General features: G+C 44.4%; 1 protein-coding gene across 1 annotated transcript in view; it reads left to right on the top strand.

The window, feature by feature from the left end:
• RALGAPA2 (Ral GTPase activating protein catalytic subunit alpha 2) overlaps nt 1–25,020 on the top strand; it is a 329,414-nt gene that overhangs the window by 8,014 nt on the left and 296,380 nt on the right. Inside the window, 4 exon segments of the mRNA XM_044292004.1 lie at nt 20,113–20,223; nt 21,893–21,942; nt 24,212–24,269; nt 24,878–24,921. Coding sequence (XP_044147939.1) covers nt 20,113–20,223; nt 21,893–21,942; nt 24,212–24,269; nt 24,878–24,921 — 263 coding nt within the window.

Genomic DNA, 25,020 nt, shown 5'->3' with positions numbered 1-25,020 from the left:
TTTGTTGATGTGAGGCTCCATTCCCAAGTTATGATACTTTCTCTTAAAGGGAACCTGTCACCGGGATTTTGGGTATGGAGCTGAGGACATGGGTTGCTAGATGGCCGCTAGCACATCCGCAATACCCAGTCCCCATAGCTCTGTGTGCTTTTATTGTGTAAAAAAAAAAAAAAAGATTTGATACATATGCAAATTAACATTAAAAGAGTCATATCTTACTTGTGTAACCAGAGAAGAGTCATATTTTCAAGCTCTGACTCCTCTCAGGTTAATTTGCATATGTATCAAATCATTTTTTTTTTTACACAATAAAAGCACACAGAGCTATGGGGACTGGGTATTGCGGATGTGCTAGCGGCCATCTAGCAACCCATGTCCTCAGCTCCATACCCAAAATCCCGGTGACAGGTTCCCATTAATATACAAATTAGGCCTTTGGTGCAATGAGGGCGGCACAATTGTTCTTGTTGCACCCAAGATCCACTCCTGTCTGTGGCCAGCCCGTCCCCGGGTGCCATGGTTGACAGGGCCAAGCAAAGGGAAAGGAATGAGAGAAGGGTAGGAGCGGAGCTTGGATCCAATGAAAAGTAAAGCTAGATTCACACAGCCAGAAGTGGATTTGAAAGGAATTAGAAATGAGTAAATCTGGATTTGGGGATTTTCTGCCATTCTTTTCTGCAGATCCTCTCCAGCTCCGTCAGGTTTAATGGGTGCCATTGGTGGACAGTTATTTTAGGGTCCCTCCACAGATGTTCGATTGGTTTCAAGTCAAGGCTCTTGCTGGGCCACTCATGAACTTTCACAGAGTTGTTCCTAAGCTTCTCCTGTGTTGTCTTGGGTGTGTGTTTAGGGTCATTGTCTTGTTGGAAGGTGAACCTTCGGTCTGTGGTCCAGAGCACTCTAGATCAGGTTTTTATTAGGAGTATCCCTCCACTTTGCTCCATTCAGCTTTCCCTCAACTCTGACCAGTCTCCCTGTCCCAGCCACTGAAAAACACCCCTTCAGCATGATGCTGCCACCACTATGCCTCACTGTAAGGGTGGCATTGGGCAGTGTCTGGTTTCCTCAAAACATGATGCTTATATTTGAAGACAAAATAGTTCAATCTAGTTTAAAACAGTCTGAGAGTTCTTTAGATGCTTTTTTGCAAACTTTCATGTGTATTTTACCGAGACTTCTTTATAACCACGCTGCCATAAAGCCCGGATTAGTGGAGTGCTGCTGTGATGGTTGACCTTCTGAAAGTTTTTCCCATCTACACACAGGATCTTTGAAGCTCAGCCAGAGTAACCATTGGGTTCTTGGTCACCTCTCTTACCAAGCTATCCCCCCCCCCCCCCAATTGCTTAGTTTGGTGGGACAGCCAGCTCTAGGAAGAGTCCTGGTTGTTTCAAACATCTCCCATTTAGGAATTACGGAGGCCACAATGCGAGCTGGGGAGCGAGCTGTCATCAGACAGGGTCTTATCGCTCAGACGTTCACAATAACGGACGTCTCTGTGGTGACTGAACCTCAATAATTATATCCCAGGGATATGCCATAAAACAATAATATTGGACTACCCCTTTAAGGACTGTGATCCTACAACACAATCGCTAGTAGTCTTTTGTCTTGTTTAAAATGTCTCTTAAAAGGTTTATGGCAATAGGAAATCCTTATCTGCAGTGATCCAGCGTGTTTCCTGCCTAATATTGCTTGTGCAGCATGCTTGCTTTCTTTTCTCCTGTTATTGTAATTGAATATGTTCTTATAAGTTGACGACCAGATATGATCTGGCGAAGATGTTGTATTCTGTGCTGGACGTCCATAGACTAGTCATCACAGCAGAGCGGACACAGTATCGTAGACCAAATCATACTTCAGCAGGTCAAATAAATGATCCATCCGATAGGACGCCTTTCTCTAAGGTCTCATGCAGACAGTGTCAGGATATTAATGACCTTTCCTCAGGATAGGTCATCAATATCAGACTGGCGGTAGTCCGACACCCTCATCACTCCTGCTGATCAGCGGGTTGCAGAGGCTGTGGCGCTTGTGCAGGTGCTGCGTCCTTTTCTATGTTTACCTGCATGCCATCTAGATTGTAGCGGGAGTGCAGTGTAATCACAGCTCCCTCTATCATCAGAAGCTGTAATTACACTGCACTCCCGTTACAATCTAGATGGCATGCAGGTTAACATGTAAGAAGATGCGGCACCTGCACAAGCGCTGCAGCCTCTGCAACCAGCTGGTCGCTAGAAGTGATGAGGGTGTCAGACTACCGCCACTCTGGTATTGATGACCTTTCCTGACATTGCACAACGCATTTAAAGGGGTTGCGCAGCAATATACATTGATGACCTATTCTTAGGATAGGTCATCAATTTCTGATCGGCTGTATGAAAAGGTGGTGGCGGCTCTCCATGCGAGCACTGCTTCCTCTTCATTACACTGCGAGTTGTCTCCCTTGCAGCGGTGCCGTAGTGTAATTACAAGTACTCTCTCCTTTCAAGTGAACAGAGCGAGTACCTGCAATTACTCTGCACGTGCGAGATGACTCGCAGTATAATGAACAGGAAGCAACGCTCCCTTGGAGTGCCACCCCCTCTACAAAAAGCTGATTGGTGGATGTGCCAGCTATCGGACCCCCGCAGATCAGATATTTATGACCTATCCTGAGGATAGGCCATCAATATATACTAGCGTCACATCAGAAATAAAAAATTACCCCATAAAATGTAACCTTAAGTAGTATTCCTAAAAATGAAAACTTACCCCAGGAAAAAACCCTACAATGTCCCTACTCTTGCCCTGCCTGAGAGCAGAACTGCCGCCCTGACTAGGTTGATTCCACGGTCTACTTAAATTTCCCCCATTACCCTGATTCCACTGGGGTCACCAAAATTGGGTCTGAGAAACTTGTCACAAATGTCCCACCAGTCCTGCCGTGACATATAGGGATATATACGTACTGTATTTTAGTCAGTCACTGGTATAACGGTACATAATGTTTGTAGGGCATCGTAGGGAAAAAGTATATACATAGTCCTAAGGTCCACAAATGTCTGCACCGCAGTAGGGTTCACAGCTATCTAGATATCATCAGATAAATTAGGTCCACAAGTCTACAGAACAGCATATATTCCTAGCTGTCTAGACATCATCAGGTCCGACGCATTTCCCCCCAGATTGTCAGGGACTCATAAATACAGAAGTGCACGTCAGGTCTACTGGGAAAATGGACCAAATACGGTAGATCAAATTTCTTAACTCATCGTGATATCCTGTAACAAAAGCAATTGAAGGTGTAGCTTAACTAGTTTAGTTAATGCATCTAGTTAAATGTGTGTTAACTCTGCTACATCTGTATGTTACCTGCACACTGCACAGCATTATCATGGTTTGCCTTACGTTATAGGCTACATAAAGAGCATACCTGGGTTATCTATACCGTGTTAGCAAGAAAGGTGTCTATATTGACTCATTAACGCAGGATTTCTTCTAGTTGTCTAAATTCCTTGTATAAACAGGCGTTTCAGTTCACTCCAAATCTCTTGGTAAACTTGTGCTTTGTGATTTTTAAGGGAGGCTCTGGTATGGTGGGGAAATGCATGGCTGCTTGTTACTGCGGGCAGAAGAACAATGTAAGTGGAGCTAGCGTCCACCTAAATGTCCCAAACTAAGTGTTATTTATTACATTTTCTCTGTTTCTTGGGCTACTTTCATATCTACATTTTAGCATTCCACTACTCCTGTTCCAGCAGAGGATCAGAGTACCGGAATTGTCATATCTGGGGCAGATCACCATAATGGAATCCATCAGGTTTCCAGCAAGAAAGTCAGCATTCGTGCTGGAAGCTTGATTGATCCCGTTGTAGTGAGTAGGGATCTGGTGGGGCCCTGCGTTATTGTCTAGCTATTGTGCATGTGACAATTCCGGTACTCTGCTCCTCTGCTGGAAGAGTACCGTGGCCATCGCTTTGCTCTTCTGTCTTCCGGTCTGGAGAGTTTCAGAGTATATCACAACTAGTGTTGTGCGAACTTGTGTTTTAAGTTCGGCGTCTAAAGTTCGGGTTATCGAAGAATCGCGTTATGGATTCTGCTACCACGGACCATAACGGAATTTAGAATCCATAACGCAATTCTTCGATAACCTGAACCCGAACTTTAGACGCCGAAAGTTCGCTTAACACTAATCACAACCTTACTGAGTTCCATGGTTGGTCAGTAGGCAGTGCCTCTGTTCTGGCTATGGATCCCCTGTAAAGGGTGAATGCACTCAGATCTGGGAAGGATTCCAGCACTGCTTACTTACCACTCATGCAAATCACTAAGGTGGTAAAGCGCTCAGAAACTGTTTGGACCATGAAGGCAGAAGATCAGAGCAGTAGACTTGAGATCAGTGCAAGGACCATCTTGGACATGGTCCCGTAACTGGAGTAGAAATCTAGCCAATAATGAGATTGGTCCAATTTCTATTCATCAGATATTATGGCAATCCTTGAACCTTCAAGCGTAGTTCTTCTTTTAACAAATTGTCGTGATTTCAAGAGGTTGTCCCATCTCGCCATTACAGTGGCGAGATGGGACTAAGTGCCTGCCCTAGGTGGCTGGGCTTAAGGAAACAACCGAGCAGGCCCAGTGCTCTACTCTGTTTGTAATTCCCATTGTAGTATACACAAACCATGTAGCAGAACAAACTACGTTGCTTCCGTAATTCCTAGTTAGGAAAGCACCGGGCATGCTCTGCTTTTCTGTTTGTGTTTAGCTCCCATGCACTTCAATGGGCGTTACAAAAACAGCGGAGCCCAGGCCCACTTGGCTGTTTCCATAAGCCCGGCTACCTGGGGCTGGCTCCTAGTACCATCTTGCTGTGAAACCTGCGAGATGCGACAACCCCTTGAAATGTACTCAAGGTTGAATAACTATGGTCATACTGGGTTTTCCTGTTATGTTATACAGTACATGGCTGTTTCTAAACTTCTGCTGGTTGCCCTTGGAAACAGACAACTGCTTAGCTCCAGTTTGCTGTCAGCCACCTCAGCTCTAGCTAGCAGCTGTGGAAACGTCCCCCGAGCTCCCACATTCCACCAGCGACCACCCCATCTATAACTGTTTGTATAGACTCATACCTGTAGCTCACCTCATTAAAACGCTGTTTTTCTTTTGTTTATATGAGGCTTCGTTTCCCAAGTTATGATACTTTTTATTAATATGCAAATTAGGCCTTTGGTGCAATGAGGGCATCACCATTGCTCTTGCTGCACCCAGGCTCCGCTCCTTTCTGTATCTACTTTAATCTATAGGACCAGGCAGTTAAATAAGGGAGGAGCTGACCACAGAAAGGAGCTGAGCTTGTGTGCCACAAGAGCAATGGTGACACCCTCGTGGCACCAAAGGCCTAAGTTGCATATTAACAAAAAGTATCATAACTGTGGGATAGGGTCTTGGAGCAACAAAAGAAAATCTGCGTTTTAATCAGGTGAACCACAGCTCTACAGCTCTGTGTCTATGCAAATCGTTCACCATTAAAATATTTAAAGAAATACTCCAAATGACCTGTATTTTGGTTCACAACCAAAGGAGGCTTCCTTGTTCTAAGTCTTCATAGTCTAGAAGTAGTTTTGTAGTAATTGTCAAGAACTTGGCGTAGATGGTGTTTAATGGTTGACAACACTTCCAAATTTCCATTTGATAAACTGACGGCATGTGACTGGTCTAGGCCATCACTTTATAGCCATTGGAGGTCTGACTGATGGGACCTGTGCTGATCCTGAGTTTGAATGGTGGTTTGCTGTGTCCTCTTCACTGATTTTTGGTGCACAGCGCACGTGGTTTAGTGCTATATCACCTTGCTCGTGACCACCCAAACCTGGAAGGGTGGGCAGCAGTAAATCATCTTTGAAGCCTCCACATTCTCAAAATTGAAGATGAACCGCCACCTATCATAAAGCGCAGTATGCGCTCACCACCTTAGATGGAAACAACAATTTAACCCCTTGTGGCCACAAACCGTTTTCAGTCATGTGTGGGTGAGCAGGGTAGCTGAAGAACAAGTGCTATTCTGTATTATATGACTTCATACAATTCCTACTTTATAGGAAATCTTGGCTTGTCAAGTTTATTACATGGAGTATATAAATGTAGTTAGGGAGAAATATACGTGAATGTAGATATTTGTGCAATGATGTCTAGACAGATTCTCTTCCCCGTGCCATGGTATAGCGGTCAGGGTATTACATTTTCTCAGTGGTTGCCGGAGCAATGGTAAAGTTCAGCTTAGTGAAAATAACCCAAGTGGTGTTCAGTAGAGAAGAAAATAGATGTGATAAAAGCATCTCTTCTTTGCGGTGCCGTACCCGCTGGGCTAAATGTCCTGGCGTGGGCTCTGTCTAATGGCGCCCAGTGGGAGATAGAGTACTCTGAGAATTACAGTGGTTACTGCAGCAATTACCTGGAAGACTTTGGTGTGTAGAAAGTTGGCCGCCATGAATTGTTCAGTGTAGATAAAATTTAACTTAAGTGATACAAAGGTAAATCCCAGTAGGTGGTCACTGCCCGGTGTCGATTCCTCAGATTCAGGCTCCTTTTTCTTCAGAGTACAGGTAGTTCTTATATTTCATTACCTGTTTGAGAAGTAGAAAGCTACAGGTGGTCTTGATACAGTTACATCATTTTACGTTTTTATGCTTTGCATGCTATCTGTATTCCTGTCTATCGTTACTGTTTCTTTGGTTGGCTTATACCTGTAAGGCTAGTTTCACATCTGCAGCAGCTGTTCTGGCAGGCTGTTCCAGCAGAGAACAGCCTCCTGGAATTCTCCAGATCTGGCACTGCCAGATGCAACCAGAGTGCCCACCGGTCCCATTGCACACTGCGGTTTGTGTCCTGCCGTTTCTCAACATTCTCTGCTGGAACTGGCGGCTGGATTGCATTGCCGCCAACGTGAAAGTAGCCTAAGAGGGACATTTCTGTGTGTGGCCCTTGACCCTATTCTGGGTCCCACTTAATGCAGTGTGATGTGGACAGTTTAGCTAAACTTGCAACTTGAAGAGCCTCTGTCAGCATGATCAACCCTATAAAACCAAGCATAGTGCCTGGTAGGGCTCATCATGCTGATTGAAATTATACCTTTCTTTTGTCTGTATGTTAAATTAAACAGCTGCAGCGATATATGTGGTTTTTTTTTCATATGCACATGAGCATGGAGCACCTGGGGGCTGAATCCTTGGAGCACAGTTTCTTTTGTTTTTTTTAACACCCTGTATTCTGCACACACCCCTTGATTAATAGGGCTCGACATTAGCATGCTGAGGGGAGGGCTATGTCCTAGTATGTACATATCATATACGTTATTTACTATAGCCTTACCATGTTGAGGTTTTCTATACTTAGAAAGCTAAGGGCTCTTTCACACTTGCGTTCTTTTCTTCCGGCATAGAGTTCCGTCGTCGGGGCTCTATGCCGGAAGAATCCTGATCAGTTTTATCCTAATGCATTCTGAATGGAGAGAAATCCGTTCAGGATGCATCAGGATGTCTTCAGTTCCGGAACGGAACGTTTTTTGGCCGGAGAAAATACTGCAGTATGCTGCGCTTTTTGCTCCGGCCAAAAATCCTGAAGACTTGCCGCAAGGCCGGATCCGGAATTAATGCCCATTGGAAGGCATTGATCCGGATCCGGCTATAAGCTAAACGTCGTTTCGGCGCATTGCCGGATCCGACGTTTAGCTTTTTCTGAATGGTTACCATGGCTGCCGGGACACTGACAGCCATTGTAAAGTGTTCTGGCAGCCATTGTAAAGTGTAGTGGGGAGCGGGGGAGCAGCATACTTACCGTCCGTGCGGCTTCCGGAGCGCTCCAGAGTGACGTCAGGGCGCCCCATGCGCATGGATGACGTGATCGCATGGCAGGTCATCAATGCGCATGGGGTGCTCTGACGTCACTCTGGAGCGCCCCGGGAGCCGCGCGGACTGTAAGTATACTGCTCCCCCGCTCCCCACTACTACTATGGCAACCAGGACTTTAATAGCGTCCTGGATGCCATAGTAACACTGAACGCATTTTGAAGATAGATCCGTCTTCAAATGCTTTCAGTACACTTGCGTTTTTCCGGATCCGGCATGTAATTCCGGCAAGTGGAGTACACGCCGGATCCGGACAACGCAAGTGTGAAAGAGGCCTAATACATATTACATGTTTATTCACAGACACAATATATGATTATAAAGACACCAGTAGTATGTATTAGCTTTCTAAGTATAGAAAACCACTCTTCTCAATATTATAAGGCTATAGCCTGAAAGTAAGTGTCAGCCTTAGCATTTAGATGTCCCAGGAGAGGCTTCTAGATATTTTTCTTCCTCTCATCCTGAGAGTACAATATTCTAAGATATTTTACTCTCAGAAATCGCATTAGCTTTGTATGAGATTGGGCATCTTGATCAAAGCACTGTCTAAACTCCTAGAAATGAAAATCATCTGGTCTCTTAGGTGTTTTCTGGTCCCTAAGGTTGTACAAAAGGGAGGCAGGTGTGGAAAAATGCTGGAAAGTAAAAATGCTTACAAAAATGGAAGTGTTAATAGTTTATTATCAATTTGACAAAATGCAAAACGAATGAACAAAAGAGAAATCTAAATCCATTCAAGGCCCTTTGCCTTCAAAGAGCAGTTCTTCTAGGTACACTTGCACACCGTATTTGAAGGACCTTTGCAGGGAGGTTGTTCCTAACGTCTTGGAGAACTAACCCCAGATCTTCTGTGGATGTAGGCTTGCTCAAATCCTTCTGTCACCTTATGTAATCCCAGACAGACTGTACAATGTTGAGATCAGGGGCCATATCATCACTTCTAGGACTCCTTGTTCTTTGCTATGGTTTAGGTTTGTTGTCCTGCTGCAGAATAAATGTAAATTTAATCTATTAACACTTCTGCTTCTGAAAGCATTCTCACTTTTTTCCAAAACTTTTGCACATCACTGTATGAGCTGAGCTGTAGATAAGTGTTTTGGTCGATCTGCATTATTCAAGGGAGATTTAGAAATGTTAAGCAATCCTAATCTCCTTGCAGTGACCTCATGCTTCTTCAGTGCAAAATACAACCCTAGAAACAGGTCACATAATTAAAAGGGTTGTCTGGGTTCTGAGCTAATACCTGGTGCACCTAGGACTGATGAAGGAGGAGTAATTTTCAGTTTGGCGCAAGGGCTGCTGCCTCATTCTAAATTAAATGCCTGCTCTGGCAACACAGGGCCCATCAAGACTGATATAGCACACATTGGTCTTGATAAATTAGGGCCTCTTTCTTAAAGGGGTTATCCTGCAGAAGATAATGATGACCTATCCTCAGGATAAGTCATCATTATCACATCAGCAAGGGTCTAAATTCCGGCATCCCCACCGATCAGCTGTTTCTGAGAGCTACTGCGCTCACCGAAGCTCTGGTAAGGGTACTTTCACACTTGCGTTGCTGGATTCCGGCAGGCAGTCTGTATGCAAACGGATACCATTTGTAGGCTGATCCAGACGCGGATCCGTCTCACAAATGCATTGCAATACCGGATCCGTCTCTCCGGTTGTCATCCGGAAAAAGGGATCCAGTATTTATCTATTTCACATTTTTAAAGGTCTGCGCATGCACAGACGGCAAAACCGGATCGTTTTTTCCAGAACACTTGGGGCCGGATCCGGCATTAATGCATTTCAATGTAAAATAATGCCGGATCAGGCATTCCGGCAAGTGTTCCGGAATTTAGGACTGAGAAAATACTGCAGCATGCTGCGGTATTCTCTCCGTCCAAAAACCGTACAGTGACTGAACTGAAGACATCCTGATGCCTACTCAACGGATTGCTCTCCATTCAGAATGCATTAGGATAAAACTGATAATTTTTTTTCCGGTATAGAGCCTCTAGGACGGAACTCGATACACATATGAACATGTGACCAACACAGATGCTGAATTAAAAAAATGACCTGTATATGAATATGTGAACATCCTTTTTTTTTTTTTTTTTTTTTTTTTTAACAAATCTCTCTATATTAAGATTTTACAGAGAAAGAAAGAAGTGCGCAATGACATAAGAGTAAGGTTGTTACATCAGATGCAAAATATCACAAAGTATGTCATGTAGCATATAGCACAGGGCAAGAATGGGGAGGAACATAGGAGAAGGGGAGGTGGTTTAAAGGGAACCTGTCACCGGGATTTTGTGTATAGAGCTGAGGACGTGGGCTGCTAGATGGCCGCTAGCACATCTGCAATACCCAGTCCCCATAGCTCTGTGTGCTTTTATTGTGTAAAAAAAAAACTATTTGATACATATGCAAATTAACCTGAGATGAGTCCTGTCCCTGACTCATCTCACATACAGTACTCATCTCAGGTTAATTTGCATATGTATCAAATCGTTTTTTCCCCCACAATAAAAGCACACAGAGCTATGGGGACTGGGTATTGCGGATGTGCTAGTGGCGATCTAGCAACCCATGTCCGCAGCTCTATACACAAAATCCCGGTAACAGGTTCCCTTTAAGGCATAAAGTTGCGTATGTTGAATCAGCAGTAGCCTACTACTCAATGGTTGACACAAAACATTTTATAACATGTAAAATATAGTATGCAGTCTAATGTATGGCCTAAATACGACCATCATGGTGCAGAACAACACACAAGGGTGTACCTTTTAAAGATGGTCAATGTGCCCAACCACCCTCTTACTGAGGGAAATAGTATTGGTAACACCAACAATAACATGCAATGGACGATCCGCTCCATACTATATAAGAGAGCTAAGATTGAATGGGTTTAACTATTACAGAGCACACCTCCATCCATCCTCACTTTATAAGGCGGTTCAATGTTCTATAGTCATTGAGAGCATCGGAATGTTTTCCAGGGTTTCCATAACTGGACATATTTCGAGGGTGTCCTATTCGCCCAACTGGCTAATTCTTCCATCAAGCACAACTGGTCCACTTTTTCATACCAGTGTTCTAATGTGGGGGGGTTAGTGTTCAGCCAGTGGAGTGGTAGAAGTAGTCCTGCTGCCTGAATAAGGAGAGTTGGCAGGTCTGTCAATGCAGGTCGCCAATCTGCTGAGGGTAGCCATAATAGGACTGACTGGGGAGACAGCTTAACGGAAGATGCACAAATCTTATTGGTCTTTTGTTCCACTTGGGTCCAAAAATGGGACAAGAGAGGACAATCCCACATAATGTGACCCAAGGTTCCCTTGTGTTTTTTTGCATCTCCAGCAAGTGTCCGAGTCCATGAGTCCAATTCTAAAAAATGTATTTGGATCTTTGTACCAACGTGTCATTGTGTTCTTGTGTCTTTACACACCTTGAAAAACCATGAGATCGGTGGATCTCTTTTATTTCTTGTGGGGTAAAAGATTTATCTAGATCCCTTTCCTATTCCATATGTGAATATCTTTTAAAGGGTTTTTCCAAGTGTTTAATACTGATAACTATACTGATAACTAGGGATGAGCGAATCGACTTTGGATGAAACATCCGAAGTCGATTCGCAGCAGGAGCTCAGTACAGTATTAGAATGTATTGGCCCTGATGAGCCGAAGTCTCGCGCGACTTTGTGTAATCACTTCATAAATTGATTTCTATTGTGTGTTGTTTTTTTTTTTTTTTTTTTTTTACATTTCCCGAACTCAGGTTTGGTTCCAAGGTACCACTTGCGAGACTTCGCAAAGTAATAACTTTCATACCATAATTTTTTTTTTAAATGCAGCGAAAATCCCTCCAAACAATGGTACGTGTGAATCTATTCCTAAACATAAAGATTTGGCCCACCGCAGCTGGGGGCATCTTCTCAGAAGCGCATGGGTAGTAGGGTTTTATTGACCTTGGACAGGAACCCATAGGAAGCCGGCTCTGTAGCCTTGTCCTGACCTTTTTGGCCGTTCTCCTGCTTTGATTGTTTGCTTTGCTGCTTCTTGATATAAGCCGGCTGTGAAGGAAGAGGATGTAATATGCGAGTGGATGTGCTTATCTGGAGGGGCAGCACCGTCTAGTCCTTAGTAAGAAGATTATTGACTGTCCTTAAATTTGATGGAAGGTCAAGCTAAAGCTGGGCATATACTTGTAGATACCTCCTGCCCCCCAATACACATGCAAGCTGTGTTTTGCATGGGGAGAAGGGAGAAAGCTGCTGCTAGACGCCTCTGCGAACAAAAAGATTTGGCATGTTCAAATCCAAAATGCCCAATCTTTTTCTTCCCTCGACATTTCCCATTGGGGATAGTTGGGACGTCACCAGGCACGTTAGATGGTGAGCTGGTCCCACTGAAATCAGCAGGTTCCGCCAACAATTGTCTAATGTGTATGATGGGGTTGTCCAGGATTTGGATATTGATGTCCTATCCACATGAGATATGCCTGTGGTATCAGATCAGCGGGGATCCGACACTGCACAGCTCCTTCCATTGTGTAGTGAACGGAATTGAATGGGAGCAGTGCTGCAGTTGCCATCTCTGTCCACTACACAGTGGATGGAGCTGTGCCATTCTGGTGCCACTGATTGTGGGGTGTGAGGAGTCGGACCCCCACTGATCTGATATTGATGGCCTATCCTTAGGATAGGCCAGTGATGGCTAACCTCCGGCGCTCCAGTTGTGGTAAAACTATGACTTACAAGATGTATGCTTGCTTGGCTGTACTGGAGCATGCTGGGAGTTGTAGTTTAACCACTGCTGGAGTGCCAGAGGTTAGCTATCACTGGGATAGGCCATCAGTATTAATATCCTGGATGCCCCCTTTAAGAACTGGAGTATTAGCATCTTTTGTCAGACGAGCTTATTACTGTCACACATAGTGGGGGTCATTTATTAAAGGGGTTTGTGGTTTTTCAGTTCTTTATGTTGAATTGCATTTGTGGTCACAAAACCTGACAAAACAGAAATAATGGCACAATGCATGAATATTATCCTCATTTCAGTACATATGCTTTGATGTAATAGAACATGTACCCTGTGAACTATCGCCTACCAGAGCGATGCCCATCACTAGGGCAGCATTTACCGCATACTAGTGGTGCCTGAATTTGGGAAGCTTTTTAGAAGAGTTCTCCAGTCTACGCAATGTAGCCTAAAACTGCATTTTTCTTTTAGGGCATGCTGTATCCCAGGCCTGGGCTGAGCCCGCTAGCATGGCTATGTAGCTGCTGTTTAAAGAGGCTGTGGTGGTCCGGTGATCGCTGCAGCCTCTTCGTTGTTCAGTGACGTCATGTTCATTAGTCATGTGGCCTGTGTGCAGCTCTGTCCTATTCAAATGAATGGACCTGGGCTGCAACATTGAGCACATCCACTATACAATGTACAATGCTGTGCTTGATATGCTGAGGAGGCCGCAGTCTCTTCAAACAGCTGATTGGTTGGGGTGCCAGGAGTCGGACCCCCACCACTAGACGTTGAAGTGTAACTGTCATATTTTTTTTTATTTGCTAGTTTATTAGAGCTAGGCATGTATACCTGAGTTAGTCTGTCAATGATTGCCAAAAGATCTGTAATTACCTTATAATAACAACTTTCATTAAAGGGAACCTGTCACCTCCAAAAACCACCCCAAGCCGCCAGCAGTACCCGAGAGTAGCCAGCATTATATTTCTAATGATAATTTTCGTTCAGCAGTCAGATGTGGTAAAAGCTCTGAAAACGTTCTTTTATTCCCTGCCCATGCTATTTTCTAGTCATGCTTAAAGTCACGGAGGCAGCGGTCTCCTTGCTTTAAAGAGGACCTTTCACCTGAAAATGAAGTTAAACTAAAGACATAGCGTTACTTACATGCCCCCGGTATTGCTTATTCATTCATTCATTTTTCAATCTGTGCCCCCGTTTGTTCGGCTCAACTGGGCGGGCCTTCAAATGTTCACCTGGGCGTGTCATTCTTCTCCCTGGCACGGAGCGCATCCAATCAGCGCGCTCTGCTCTTAGCCAGGGAGAAGACGATCCAGTTCTCGCGAGATGGCGCCGGCTCCAGATGGAAGAAATCGCTCCAGTTCTCGCGAATCTCTCGAGAACTGGAGCGTCTTCTCCCTGGCTAAGAGCAGAGCGCGCTGATTGGATGCGCGCCGTGCCAGGGAGAAGTATGACACGCCCAGGAGAACTTTTGAAGGCCCGCCCAGTTGAGCCCAATGGCTCATTAGCATACAAGGCGGCAAATATGCCGGGGGGCAGCGCGGACAAACGGGGGCACAGATTGAAAAATGAATGAATGAATAAGCAATACCGGGGGCATGTAAGTACTCTCGAGCCGGTCTGAAATCAAATGCGGTCACCGGGAGCAGGCAGTTCCAAGAACAGCCGCCGGGGGCCTTCATTGGGCTGTTCTCTGAACTGCCTGCTCCCGGTGACCGCATTTGGTTTCAGACCGGCTCCCGGCACAGGCAAGGGCTTACCTGTGCATCGCCGGACGGGTGAGTCTACCTTACTAAAGATGGCAGCCCGCATGTGTTCACTGGCGAACACTGTGAACTGACCATCACTGCCTGAGAGTAGCCTGGGGCGGTCCTTCACACGGCATGCCTGCATTAGGCTTCAGATCTGATTGGCTGGCAGGAAGCTGCTGGCTACAGCAAGTGTGTATGGGAAGTTAGGGAAAGCAGTTTTGGCCTCAGAGAACTGGCTGAGGAGCCATCTTGAGAAGGTCCTCCTATTGTAAATATTTAAACAGCCATAACTAAGGGATAAACTGAAGGAAAACGGTGGTATGTGAAGAAACTAAAGATTGCTTTATGCATAATGCTGCTGCAGCAGTAACATATGCTAAAATAGTTATTTTTTTATGAAAACATGGCGGTTACACTTTAAGGCCCTCTCCAGAGGATAGGCCACAAATATTGAACTGGGCCAATATAGTTTGAAGCGGTTTACCCACCATATTAAGCAATGGCATATGTGTAGGTCACTGACGGATGGTGGCCTGACCACTTGGACCCTCAAATGCCCTGGGAGCTTTTGCTACATAGTGTTCACTGTACCCATACAGATTTGACTATTGTTGAAAAAAATCCTGTTGTTTTCAGTGGGCCTGGCCAATAGACTAATGTGTACGATGATCTGACTCTCCACTGACCGTCGGGCTTTCTCATTTCTCCCTATTGAAAACACATGCATGCTCTACCGAGCATGGATGTATATGGGGAATCAGGAGAGGCAGGTGTCGGCCATATGAGCGCAGCGGGGGCCAGGAGTGGAGCTGAGCATCGGCAGAGGGTCCAGGATGCAGACCCCCCCCAATAACCCTAATCCTGTGGCATGGTGTGGACACGACTTTATATGTGACATCAGGTTGAAGGTTTCCTCAGCTGCAGAATGGAGCAGGAAGACCCTTCTGTTTATTGGATGTCGTGTATAGGCTTTGTGGAGATGGGGACCGATGTGAGGGGTGACAGTGTCTGTACAGCACTGCAGAATATGTTGGTGCTGTATAAATGAATATTTGTGCCTATGCAGCGAGCATGTGAGGATGTGGCAGCTCGTCTGCTGTATAGAAATAGGAAATGAGCCTGTTATGTAACGTCTGCCGCAACGAGGCCACTGCCATTTCTTCTCATCGCAAACATTTGCTAATTTCCTTTTCATCTTTATTATGACAGGAGTCTGTTCATTATAAGACATGGAAAGCTGTTCTCTGATTGCCGTCTAGACGGGTGTGTGTCTGCGGAGTGCTCCTATAGTGGGGGCGTATCTGAACTGGTGCCTGGTAAAAATGGGGCAGTTGCCCATAGCAACTGGTCATGCTGCTGCTCTCATTTTTTTTGTTTGGAGAATTTTATTGTATTATTTTACTTACTATTTGAAGTTTCTGGCACAAAAATACCATTTAGGCTACATGCACACAACCGTGCCGTTTATGCGGTCCGCAAACCACGGATCCGCAAAAAACGGAAGCCGCCCGTGTGCCTTCCGCAATTTACGGAACGGGTGGCCCATTGTAGAAATGCCTATTCTTGTCCGCAAAACGGACAAGAATAGGACATGCTATATATTTTTTGCGGGGTCACAGAACGGTGCAACGGATGCGGACAGCATATGGAGTGCTGTCTGCATCTTTTGCGGCCCCATTGAAGTGAATGGGTCCGCATCCGAGCCGCAAAAACGGCGGCTCAGATGCGGACCAAAACAATGGCCGTGTGCATGAGGCCTTACTTTGATGTCTGAGATCTGTTCTATACATGTTTTGAAGCATTTAAAGGGGTATTCTGCTTGTTACAAGTTATTCCTTATCCACAGGATAGGAGATAACTGTTAGATCGGAAGGACTTCCACCGATCAAGAGAATGGGGACACATACCCCTCTAAGCCCCCCCTAATGAACGGAGCAGCAGGTCCTGCCGCTCCGTTCATCTCTACAGGAGTTATGGAGACAGCCGAGCACATGGCTCTGGACTCCCATAGAGATGAATGTAGCAGCAGTTTTCATGCCCAGCTTGCCATTCTGGGGGGCTCCAAGGGGTATTGGATCACTGTTCTTGTGATTGATGGGTATCCTACCACTGAGACTCTTATAGTTAGTCCCAATCTTGTGGTTAGGGGGTAACTTGTAACAACTGGAATGACCCTTTAAGGGGTTCTCCAGCTAAACAAAAATTGGTGGCAGTGGGGGCAGAATGTCTTCAAAACAATAAAGAACCAGTACCCCCCCACCGCTGCTCCCCTTCCGCCACTGCCATTCTGACTGTGTCCGGCTCTCTACTTCTGGCTCCCTTCTCGACACACAGGAAATGCCTTGTGATGCCCGCTCCGCCAAACACTGGCCACAGTGCCGAGCTGCCTCAGACAGTGATTGGCTCAGTGGGCATTGCGAGGAATTTCCTGTGTGTCAAGAGCGGGACCAGTGTAGGGTAGTATCGGCTTCTCTTGTTTTATGACTCTCTGATCCTGCTTCCACCAATTTTTGTTAAGCTGGAAAGCCCTTTTAAATCAGCTAGTTATAGTCAAGACCATATGTACGATGGATGTGGTTATTATGGGGCCCTAGAGGGAGGGGGGCCCAGCCCTGCTGATTCTATTACTTTCACTATTACATGCAGAGAACCAATGCACGTCTCCTCTCTCTAGATCAGGGATAGGCAACCTTAGGCACTTAAAGGGAACCTGTCACCGGGATTTTGTGTATAGAGCTGAGGACATGGGTTGCTAGATGGCCGCTAGCACATCCGCAATACCCAGTCCCCATAGCTCTGTGTGCTATTATTGTGTAAAACAAACGATTTGATACATATGCAAATTAACCCGAGATGAGACCGGTATGTGAGATGAGTCAGGGACAGGACTCATCTCAGGTTAATTTGCATATGTATCAAATAAAAGCACACAGAGCTATGGGGACTGGGTATTGCGAATGTGCTAGCGGCCATCTAGCAACCCATGTCCTCAGCTCTATACACAAAATCCTGGTGACAGGTTCCCTTTAAGCTGTTGTGAAACTACCACTCTCAGCATGCAAAATTGCTCTGCTATTCTCAGAACTCCCTTAGAAATGAATGGGTCATGCTGGAAGTTGTAGTTTCACAACAGCTGGAGTGCGGAAGGTTGCTGATCCCTGATCTAGATAGACCTGCCTTGTTAGACAATGGGTGGGTCATTGGTTAGAGGAGGAAACAAACACCAAGCCCTTCTGAGTGGCACAAATTACCACCATGTCTGGGATCTCAATTTGGTGTGGCCCCCATCATTGTTATGTTTTACACCACTATTGTGTGACTTTTTACTACTTTCGCCTCTTTTGAAAAGTGGGTGGGGGAGGTGGAGGCCAGAAACTATTGTAAATGATGGTTCAAACCTGCTCCAGCTCATACCTGCTGTAGACTTGAACTTCTGGCACATGGACTACCTGGAAATGCAACAAGATTTGTTGAGAGGCCCATGCTTCATAATAATAAGTTTGTTGCAATCTGTTAAGACTGGCGTTTGTATCGCCAAGCTTTAGATATCTGTCTCCTTATACTAATTTAACCTTAAAGTGGTTGTCTCCCCTCTGGGACCCACACTTATCCGTAGAACGGAGTGCCCAAAGTTTAGGAGACGGTACCGTGCATATGTGGCTGCCCTCCATTTATTTCTACGGGAGTGCTGAAAATAGGCAAGCGGCGGCTCATCTATTTTTGGAAGTCCCATAGAAATGAATGGAGAATGCACCACGCAATCATGGTCACCGTTCCATTCACGTCTATAGAAATGAATGCGCAGAGGTGAGACCCAGACTTTTCTGGTATTGCGATATGCCACCAATATTCCAGGTGAGACGACCCCTTTAAATGGGGAGCCATAACTAGTGATGATGATGGATGTTGGCAGTAGAGAAAAATTGAATGGTGGAGAATGCACCGATCCTAGAGCATAATATTCCTAACTATTGATGGTGCTCATCGAGGCATCTAAGTTTTGGTATTGAGTGCTGTGGTTGCTTGTTAAACCCTTTTACTTTTGATTGAGACCCAACAGAAAAAATTGTGATATGTTTTGGATTGTTACTCAAACATTAATGTATAAGGAGTATTACTATCTTCTGCATTATTTGCATAAATGCCTCCTAGATGAAGGTGTCACCTATAGACCGCTAAACCTGTTCACCGTTCCTCGGCTCCTACTCCATTTAAGTTTGTGGAGAATGGTGGTCGGCAGATCCTGTCCTCTCAATAGGTAAGGGTCTACATGGATTTGCCATAAATGCGGAAGATAGAAATTCCCCTGTAAAACATGGTCACATAGTTCCTTTTAGGACTTGATCACCTGTGAAGTCGGCCACTGGTTGATGTTGGTAGGTGCCAAACATGACTTCATTGTGGAATACTTTTGTATTAAAATTCCTTGACATGAAGTAATAGCCGTGAAGTACGTTTCATAAATTATACACTTGTTCTTCTGGTCTGGCACGTATTAAATGTACTTACCGGTAATTCCTTCAACTTGTCGAGCTTAAGACCTTTGGACTGACTCATCCTTTAATTTCTATAAGTAGTATTTTATTAAACCACTCCTCCGGCTGAGCCGTTGCTGAGAACGTTTCGTCACATTTCTTCCATATATCATGGGTCGCACAGTTTTTCAGTGTGTTCCATATTTCTCCTGTTAGAAGACCTCTTGGTGGTAGTCCTGGAAAACAGAACAACTTCTTTGGTTGGTGTTGACCTGTGCCTAAAATGACAAATCTGATCACATGTACTGGTGTGAAGGCTGCCCTCAGGTTATTAGTGACTACCACTGTTATTACTGATTTAAGGGATTGTCCGGGTTATACACTCCGTGTTAGAGACAAAAACAGCCTAAGGCCCCATGCACACAAATGTATTTTCTTTCCATGTCCATTCCGTTTTCTATTTTTTTTGTTTTATTTTTTTGCGAACCTTATGCAAAGCCATACATTTCAGTGGGTCTGCAAAAAAAAACGGAAGTTGCTCCGTGTGTATTCCGTTTCCGTATGTCCATTCCATTAAACAAATGGCAATTACATTAACAATTAGCAATTATATTAACAATTATTGTCCACATTATGGACATGGATAGGACTGTTCTATTAGGGGCCAACTGTTACGTTCCGCAAAATACAGTATGCAGTCATTCATGATCCCTAAGGCCCCTGTTTTAGGCTACTTTAACAGTAGCGTTTTGGCTTTCTGTTTGTGAGATCCGTCATAGGCTCTCACAAGCAGTCCAAAACGGATCAGTTTTGCCCTAATGCATTCTGATTGGAAAAGGATCCTCTCAGAATGCATCACTTTGCCTCCGTTCCGCCTCTATTCCACTTTGGAGACGGACACCAAAACGCTGCCTGTAGCGTTTTTCTGTCCTCCATGTGGTGCAGAGCAAGACGGATCCGTCCTGGCACACAATGCAAGTCAATGTAGACAGATCCGTTTTCCCTGACACAATCTGGCACAATAGAAAACGGATCCGTCTCCATTGACTTTCAATGGTGTTCATGACGGATCCTTCTTGGCTATGTTACAGATAATACAAACGGATCCGTTCATGATGGATGCATATGGTTGTATTATTGTAACGGATCCGTTTTGCAGATCCATGACTGATCTGCCCAAAACGCGAGTGTGAAAGTAGCCACACTTCCGGGAATCCCCACAATTGTAATAACCTTCTTTTCTGTCTTCTTCCAGACATTCAGGAGTGGAGTGAATTGAAGCAATTCTTTGAAGCGCACTATTCTCAGATTTATTTTATCTTCTATGAAAATTTCATTACACTGGAAAGTAGCTTAAAGCTAAAAGGTATCCCTTCATTTATTCCGTCGCTGATTTATCCCTTATGTGCATGGATCTATATATTCGTATCTATCCCCATTAATCACACAGAAATCTGTATAGAGAATGTCATTACCTTTTGTTACCCAGCAGGTCATCAGTCTACTAGTGAAAGTGCTTTTCCCATACTTCTATATTGATGACCTATTCTCAGATTTCGGATCGATGGCGGACCCATCAGGTGTTCTGTAGTAGCTCTGGTGCTGGACCACGGCTCCATCCGTTGCGTAGTGGACAGTGATAGTTACTGCAGCTCTGCTCCCGTTGAAGTGAATAGGAGCAGCACTGCAGTAACCAGCTGTGCCCACTGCACAATGGATGGCGCTGTGTAGTTCTGGCGCCCATTTCCATCACCAGAGCTACTGCAGAACAGCTGATTGGCCGGGGGGCAGGGTGTCTGAGCCCCGATGATTTGATATTGATGAACTATCTTCAATTGTTATATGTGGGAGAATTCCTTTTAAATTGACGATTGGGCTAGGGCTACACGGCGACGTGTGTTGTGCGACAAAAAAGGTACAACTACATTGCAACATGTGTCGTAATGATAGTCTATGGCAGGGGTAGGGAACGTCCGGCACTCCAGCTGTTGTGAAACTACAAATCCCAGCATGCATACTTTCTCTGCTTTTACTCCGAACTCCCATAGAAATGAATAGAGCATGCTGGAAATTGTAGTTTCACAACAGCTGCAGTGCCGAAGGTTGCTGATCCCTGGTCTATGGTGTGGCAAAGCGACATGCTGCGACTGTTACGCGACAGTCACAAATAAATCTTGTATGGATGGATATTTTGCGACTGTCACATTGCAGTCGCAGTGCGACACCATAGACTATCATTCTAAAAATTGTCGCGCAACACATGTTGCAGTGTAGTTGTGCCCTATGTGCCGCGCGACTCATGTCGTCGTGTAGACCTAGCCTTAAAGGTATATTAGACGGGCAGATTTTCTACGCGATAATATGTCAGGTGCAGCTTTTCTTTTTTTAAGGCCCCTTTGCACTACTCAATTGAGCCAACGATTGTTGGGAAGGAAGCGTTCCTTCCCAGCTAGTGCCTCCTCGTCAGTGATTTACATGCATCGATCTCCTCCTCAGTATGGGGAGGAGTTGATCCCTAATGCCATCGCTTGTCTCCATACATATTCATTGCTTGCCTGCAGCAAAGCGTGTCTAGACGGCACGATCTGCTGCCGGCGAACAGAGATTTAGCTGTCCACGTGAAAGATCCAACCACCCGATGAACGAGTGTTCCACTCCTTTATCAGGTAATCGGTGGCACGTTTACACCAGCAGATCATCACTGCAGATCATTCCTATAAACCCCTTGTTAGCGATGATCTGCCCGAAGTTTGAAAAGTGTAAAGGGGCCTTTAGTAACATGTATCGGTTATTGGGAGTATGTATAGATGAGCAATCCTTTGTACGATCATTCATGCCCGTACAGTTTGCAGGAGTGACACTGACTTTGTCTCCTCTTCTCCTGTCCCATCCGTGTAAATAATGTTCACTTGATCTGTCACATTGTATTGAGAATAATCTGAATGACAACACTTAAAAAAAAAAAACTGTTTGTGTTTATTATGTATGGACATCACGGTTTTGTGAAATATAAGGATTTCTCTTTCGTTTTTCAGGGAATAAATCTCAAAGGGAGGAGCTGGACTCCATCCTATTTCTTTTTGAAGTAAGTTTTTTTTGGGTGATCTGATCGTTGTAAGGCACTTAATTATACAAAGAAACCCTGCAGAATGACTCCTCTGCTTGTAGTATAGTGATGTCATGATGGGAATTAAAGGGATTTTCCTACCTAGAGTATCTGATTGGTGGGGGTCTGGCACCTGGGACCCCCAATGATCAGCTCTTTAAGAAGGCAGCACTGCACCGCTGCAGATAAGCAATGTGGAGGGCCCAACACTCGCCCAAGCACTACAGCCACTTCATACAGGTCCGACTCCTGGCAGCTCCACCCATCGAATATTGATGACCTGTCCTAAGGATAGGTCATCAATATCTGTAAGACCGACAACCCCTTTAAAGTTGAATTAGCGAGAGACTCCCCAATTTTTTTTATTTTGAAGCCAAAGCCAGAAGTGGATTCCATAATAGAGAAGACTTGGGGAGACCAGCATTTTGCACGCCAGTCTTGAGAAGCACAACAATTATCTCAGTATATTTGTCTGATCTGTAGTTTTTGTTAATACCGTTTTGGGGTGTATATGACTTTTGGATCACTTTTTTCTAAAAAAAATTTTTAGAGGTAAAGTGATGAAAAAATGGCAAATCAGCCATTTTTTCCCCGTTCACTACCTATATGGGATATGTTTAATTTTTTAAAATATTTTATTAGTACTGGCATTTTCACATGTGGCAGTGCCCATGATGTTTATTTTATTTATTGTTTATGTATTTTGATTTGGGGGAAATGGGGGTGGTTTGAATATTTTGTTATTTTTTTTTTTTTATAATTCTTTTAAAACTTTTTTAGGCCCCCAGCATGCAATCATTAGATTGCAATTTCTGTAGAATAATGGCATTTTCTCCATTACCCTATACATAGATCGCTGTATTACAATTATTACAATTCACTGCTGCCATCTGCTGACCTGAATTGTAATATACAAGTAATGAGCCAAGGAGCCTAGTACAAGCTTCGGCTCATTACTGACGTGAAATGCCTTCCTCGATCTCTGTCTAGGGGAGGCATTTTTACACATTGTGCACTACCAGGTTTGTCGGCCTCGTGGATGCCGTGGTCACGTTTTGACCACTGCATCTGAAGGGGTTAAAGGGAACCTGTCACTAGGATTTTGTGTATAAGGCTGAGGACATGGGCTGCTAGATGGCCGCTAGCACATCCGCAATACCCAGTCCCCATAGCTCTGTGTGCTTTTATTGTGTAAACAAACGATTTGATACATATGCAAATTAACCTGAGATGAGTCCTGTCCCTGAATCATCTCAGGTTAATTTGCATATGTATCAAATCAGTTTTTTGACACAATAAAAGCACACAGAGCTATGGGGACTGGGTATTGCGGATGTGCTAGCGGCCATCTAGCAGCCCATGTCCTCAGCCTTATACACAAAATCCTGGTGACGGGTTCCCTTTAAATGTTAGTGATCGGCATTACCGTTGATCGCGGACATTAGCCATGGGTGTTTGCTCCGGAGCGGAGAGGGCACCATATTTAAAGACCTGGCATCTGCTTTACATGTACGGTGGATGTTGGGAAGGGGGTTAAAGGGGGACATACACATTAGATTAAAGGAGGCTGGAATGGCAGATTTCAGTATTTTATTTTTAAAAAAAGTACAATAAAAGCTTTAAAGTTTCCCTGTACTTTGGGATGTTTCATCGGTGGGGTTCTGAGTGCTGAGACCCCTGCTGATCTCTAGAACAAGGAGCGAGAAGCGCTCACATAACTCTCTTCTCTCCAGGAGACTGACTCGAGATGAGCCCATAGACTTTCTATTGAGCCCATCTCTCTTCCGTCTCTTGCAGTGACAGGAGAGTATGCTATGAGAGCGCTTCTCTCTCTCTTTTTGTTCTAGCGATCGACAGGGGTCTCAGCAATCGGACCCCCACAGATTAAAACTGCTTCAAAGAGGTCATTGCTTAGTGATTCTATTAAATTGATTATCAATTCTAAGTAATGATGCTGCTGAGCTTTCATGGTTACAAGATATATTCGAAATCCAATAGACGGGATTAGAAATGTGGAGAATTGGGTTAATTACCTGATAATTTGAGTTACTCCTGAACTGGGGCCTGTAAGTGTCCCTTGAGGTCTGAGCTGTGCAATTGTCATTGAACTGATTGAATTCTGCCAACCCAGAGGAAAGCTCATTATGTGGAGCCTGCATTTTCAGGCCTCCGATTTGAGGCTATGCTGCATGTTAGATTTACTGGGAATCACCATGTATATGTCTTATATTATCGATTTTTGATTTAGAAAATTCTACAACTACTACCTGAAAGGATTTTCTACCGCTGGCAGTACCATAGTATAGGTAAGAATTGTGGTAATAATCATTCTGCGTGTAAATTATTACTTGCTATTTCTGAAATTAAACTATTGTGACATCTTGTGGTATATGCGGACATCTGTACGTGTAGTAATGCTGTTGAATGTTACTCCATAGTCATGACCACCTTTAAATTGGCTTCAGGTTAAGACCATTGGGGTTTTGATCTGGACAAACCCTTTAAGTTATGTAATCTTTTATTTCGAAGTTCGCATAAAAGTATCAGTAAGAAGGGTTAATGATTTCAGCCTAATCTGCTTGTGTGAGTTTTTTTGCTGAGTCGGCATCGATCTATCTATGGAAAGAATGGCTGGAAATGTAAAGGTCAGGGAAATGGGGTCTTGTTGTTGGAGACACTGCGACATCTGCACTGACTTACTGAAAGCTCCTTCCTTCCTTTACATGTTCTTTCATTATCATTCCAGGACAAAACCTTTAGTTCCTGGCCCCGTGGTTTCTGGATAAATATATCATGGGTTTAGGATTGTGAAACCCCCTGTTTTCCTGATCATTCCTAGGATTTTTCCTTATCTTTTAGTGTACTAGTTTTTTTTTTTCGTCTTCTGGTTCTGAACATTTTATTTCTCTTTTAGGTTCAGTTTTAAAGAAGCTTTTACACACTGGAAATTCTATAAAAGTAAGTGCTACAAAAATGTTCTGGATAATGCATTCTTTAGGCCAAATGCACATGATCAGGATTTGCGTGCGGAAAATCTGCACCGTAGGTCATGCACAT

Source organism: Bufo gargarizans, chromosome 4 (genome assembly GCF_014858855.1).
Source record: "Bufo gargarizans isolate SCDJY-AF-19 chromosome 4, ASM1485885v1, whole genome shotgun sequence".
NCBI classification, from domain to species: Eukaryota; Metazoa; Chordata; class Amphibia; order Anura; family Bufonidae; genus Bufo; species Bufo gargarizans.
Note: the sequence above shows the minus strand (reverse complement) of the source record. Positions and strands in the feature narration are given on the sequence as shown.